General features: G+C 44.0%; 1 protein-coding gene across 1 annotated transcript; it reads left to right on the forward strand.

The window, feature by feature from the left end:
- Nucleotides 1-1,419: 1,419 nt before the first annotated feature.
- LOC147633822 (putative pentatricopeptide repeat-containing protein At3g01580) lies at nt 1,420-4,797 on the forward strand. The gene has a single exon (XM_086805592.1). It carries the CDS (start codon nt 1,420-1,422, stop codon nt 4,795-4,797), a length of 3,378 nt encoding a protein of 1,125 aa, XP_086661718.1.
- The last annotated feature ends 227 nt before the right edge of the window (nt 4,798-5,024 follow it).

Consider the following 5,024-nt stretch of genomic DNA (forward strand, 5'->3'; position numbering starts at 1 on the left):
CCATATCACCTTTTTCAAATTTTTGGCTAGATCTTTTGCATGTTTGAGTAGCCTTTATGTCCTTTCTTATGGATTATATTTGATGGACCATCTCATCAAACATATACTTATAGAAACTTCAACCTTGAATGGGCTCATACTGATATAAAGCCTTAAATGGTCTCATACCGATGCTTCGATAATAAAAGGCACTGTAGGCAAACTCCACTAGATGTAAATAATTCATCCATCTTCTTGGTTCATGACCATAATATGCACTAATAATATCCTTAATCACTTGGTTAACCATTTCAGTTTGTCTATTGTTCTTAGGATGATAGGCAATACTAAGGTCGAGAGAAGCTCCCACCATTTCAAAAAAACTTATCTAAAATTAGGAGATAAACTTGGCATCCATGTCACTTATAATTCTGTGACGCAATCTAGGGAGTCATTATAGTTCCATAAAAAAACCTTGGTGGTATTATTAAGCGTAGTAAAGGTTTTCAGTTATAGCGACTTTGGTGACCTTGTTGATTACCACAAATATGGAGTTATATCTTGCATTTACCATGAAGGTAGTTCAGTGATAAAATCCATGCTTATGCATTCCCATTTCATCTATGCAATATCCAAGGGATGCAATTTTCTTGGCATTTTCACTCTCTTTGCCTTAATCCTCTAGCATGTGGGCAGACACATGATGAAGTACATTCTTCTTTAAAGAAACCCGTCTTGACCGCTATAAATGTCTTCACATAACCAAGATGTCCTGGAATGGGGCTATGATGAACCTCAATTAAGATTCTATTCCTAAAATCCCCTTCCTTAGGAACACACACGTGGTTATTGAAATACAAACAACTATCTTGGACTTTTCTCACTTCCTGAGAGGTCTTGCTTTGTTGAAATACAAACAACTGTCTTCGATTTTGTAAACTTGGACTTTTCTCATAGTTCTTGATGATGAGAGGTCTTGCTTTCCTATTTTAGTAAAGCAATATGTTCAATTTTTAAAAAAATAAAAGTTTCCTATACATGTATTTTTTTATGTCTTGCTGTTGGTTTTTTTTTCTGGAAGGATTAAAATTCAAAGTTTTGTTTAGAAGATTTAAGACTAAAAAAATAAAGTCAATAAAAAATATTAAACCAACCTTAGAAAAATTATTTTACTTTAGCCATACACTAAGGTTACAAACCTTGGAAAATCTAAGCCCTGAAAAAATTTAATTAAAACACACCAGAAAAAAATTATTTAATGTTGAAGAGTGAATATATAATATAATATATATTTATATTATATTATAATCAAAGAACCATTGGAGGACGTACGTAGGCATCTCGTATACATCCTTATTTTTTTTGGTTAAAAATTATATGGAAGCACACTGCTAAGGCTCAAATGTTCGTGGGGCAATGTAACTTGGGTGTGCCTTCTGTATGTTTGAATCTCTGAGGGTCCTAAGACGAGAGGGAGTGGTTTTCCGGCGGAGCGCCAATCGCACGCAAGTAGCGCTATTATCACAGAGCCAGCAACAGTTGCAGCAGGAGAGACTATGGAAGGATCTCTTCTCGAATCCCTCCGAGTGGTGGGACAACAGGCGCAACAAGAGGAAACCTGGGTACCCAGACTTCCGGCACAGGACCTCCAGAGAGCCTCTCTGGCTCAGCAGTCCCTACAAGCCTGCTTGGGTGGACTCCCAGCTACGCACCCTCCGTGATGATTATGATCATTATACTCTCCATGATCAGCAGGAGCATCACCTCCTTCAAGCTATGTGTGATCAAGGACATCTGGAGGCTGCTATCGCGGCCCTCTCTTGCATGGACACTTCCCCTCCCACCCATGCCTACCTCTCCCTCTTGAAAGCATGCTCCAAGAAAAAGGCCCTCCCTCAGGCCAAACAAGTCCAAGCACACCTTGCCCAACATAGGCCAGAGCTCACCGGCTTGCTAGGTGACTACCTGGTTGTCACGTTGGCAAAGTGCGGTGCTGTCGATGATGCTTGCCATGTGTCTGATGCATTGCCACATCGTACTGTCTTCTCCTGGACTGCCATTATCTCTGCTTGTGTGGAATGTGGGCGAGGGAAGGAAGCTCTCAAAATGTATCAGTACATGCAAGAGGATGGTGTGGAACCGGACCATTATACCTTTGCTAGTCTTTTCAAAGCTTGTGGCAGCATACCTGACCTTGAGAAGGGCGAGAAGTTACATGTTGATGCCCGGCAGAAGGGCTTCACATCCGATGCCTTTGTTGGGAACGCTCTTGTGAGTATGTATGGCAAGTGTGGGGCCATTGTTGAAGCAGGGAATGTATTTTGTGTGTTGTCCCATCGGGATGTGGTTTCATGGAATGCAATGATCTCAGCATATGTTGAGCAAGGTGAAGGAGAAAAGGCTTTGCACTTGTACAGGCAGATGCACGCGGAGGGTGAGAGTCCAAGCCACTTGACATTTGTTAGGGCCCTTCAGGCATGTGGCACATGGGCAGAAAACCAAAAAGTTACATTCCCAGAGGCCAAAATGATGTCTCTGGATATTGGGCAGGCTTTACATGCAGATGCGCAGAAGAAGGGCTTTGCATCAGATGTCTTTGTTGGCAACACCCTTGTGAGTGTGTATGGGAAATGTGGGGCCCTTCTGGAAGCAGAGAACGTGTTTAGTGCATTGTCCCAGCGAACTGTTGTGTCGTGGAATGCAATGCTGTCAGCATATGTTGACCATGGCAGAGGAGAGGATGCTTTACAGCTGTACAAGTACATGCAAGAAAATCACGAGGCTCCAAACCAGCTTACACTTGTGATTGCCCTTCAGGCATGTGGCACCCTTGCAGAGAAGGAAGAAGCTACCATTATAGAAGGCCTGTTTTTGAAAGTAACGTCTTTGGAAATCGGGCAGGCATTACATGCTGATGCTCATAGTAAGGGCTTTGCATCAGATATACATGTCAGTAACACCCTTGTCAGTATGTACGGCAAGTGTGGGAGCATTGTGCAAGCACAGGATGTGTTTACTGCGCTGTTTCACCGGGATAACGTGTCTTGGAATGCGATGCTTTCAGCATATGTAGAGCAAGGCCAAGGAGAGAAGGCTTTAGAGTTGTACAGGCACATTTATGAGGAAGGTGCAAATCCAGACTGTCACACACTCGCTATTGCTCTTCAGGCATGTGGCATTGTTGCAGAGAAAGAAGAAGCTACTGTTGTGGAGGGCCAACCCACCAAACTAGTGTGTTTAGAAGTTGTGCGGGCATTACATGCTGATGCTCAGGCCTTTCCCTCAGAAGCCTTTCTTGATACCACTCTCTTGAGTTTATATGGCAAGTGTGGGACCATTGTGGAAGCAGAGAATGTGTTTGGTGAGTTGATCGGCCGGGATGTTGTGTCCTGGACTGCCATGCTTTCAGCATATGTTGACCAGGGACAAGGAGAGAAAGCTTTACAATTGTATCGACAGATGCAAGAGGAAGGCATGAGTCCGAACCATCTAACCTATGTAATGGCCCTAAAGGCCTGCAGTGTTTTAGCAGAAGAGGAAGAAGGCGCTTTTGTGAAGGGGGAATTGACCAAATCAAAATCTCTAGAAATTGGTCATGCTGTACATGCTGATGCTTGGAGGAAGGGCTTTACATCGCATGCCTTCGTTGCTAACACCCTTGTGAGTATGTATGGCAAGTGTGGGACTATTGACGAAGCAGAAGATGTGTTCAGCATGTCATCTCATGGAGACGTCGTGTCATGGACTGGAATGCTTTCAGCATACGTTGAGCAGGGCCAAGGAGAGAAGGCTTTACAGTTGTATGCACACATGCAAGAGGAAGGTTTAAGTCCAAACCAGCTGACGCTTGTGATTGCCCTTCAAGCATGTAGCGCCCTTGCAGAGAAGGAAGAAGAGGGGAAATCGACCAAAGTAATGGCTTTGGAACTTGGACAGGCTTTACATGCTGATGCTTTGAGGAAGAACTTTGTATCAGATGCCTTTGTTGGAAACACGCTTGTGACTATGTATGGCAAGTGTGGGAGCATTGTGGAAGTAGAGGAGGCGTTCAGTTCATTGTCACGTCATGATGCAGTGTCATGGACGGTGATGCTCTCTGCATACATTGAGCACGGTCAAGGAGAGAAGGCTTTGCATTTGTATGCACAGATGCAAAAGGTGGGTGTGACATTGGATGATGTTACACTCACCTGCATTCTTCAAGCCTGCGGTGAGACAGGAAGCTTGGAGACATGCAAACAGCTTCACTTCACAGCTATATGTGCTGGTTATGATGTGACTCTCTTTCTGGCAGCCACTCTCATTCATGCGTATGGGAGTTGTGCAAGCACGATTGATGGGCAGGCAGTTTTTGATGGGCTTCCTTGTCCTCATCTCTCATCATGGAATGCTTGCATTACTGGCTATGCAGGTGAAGGAAATTGTGTAGCAAGCTTGCACATGTTTCAGAAGCTGCTGCTGGGACATATTATGCCAGATGGAATAACATTTACATCAGTTTTTTCAGCTTGCAGTCATGCTGGCCTTGTCGGAAAGGGTCTTGATTACTTTGAATCAATGAGCAGATATTACAGCATCATTCCAGGCACAAAGCATTTTGTCAGTTTGATAGATCTCCTTGGGCGTGCAGGAGATTTCAAGAGGGTAGAATACATGTTGGAGAGGATACCCGTGCAGGCTGATCCGACCATTTGGTTGTGTTTGCTGGGGGCGTGTCGCATACATGGTAATACCGAACTGGCAAAACAGGCATTTGACCATGCTGTGAGTTTGCAGCCCAGGGAGGCTGCTGTATATGTATTGATGTCAAACATGTGATGCCTACAGGAGTATGACAGAAGGTTACTCAAAAAAAAGGAGGGGGCAGGGGCATACCATCAAAAAATATATATATTATGTCAAAATGTATTGCCAATACTGACTGAAAGGGCCTTTCACCATCATTAACACGAGAAGGCAAGACAACAGCTGAGAACAGTCGGAGTAGGTCATCATGTCAGCGTAGCGCTCTGCGAAATCAGCACAGCGTTCCATGAAATGAGGGC

Source organism: Cibotium barometz, chromosome 11 (assembly GCF_041138505.1).
Source record: "Cibotium barometz isolate CiBa-2024 chromosome 11, ASM4113850v1, whole genome shotgun sequence".
Lineage (NCBI taxonomy): Eukaryota > Viridiplantae > Streptophyta > Polypodiopsida > Cyatheales > Cibotiaceae > Cibotium > Cibotium barometz.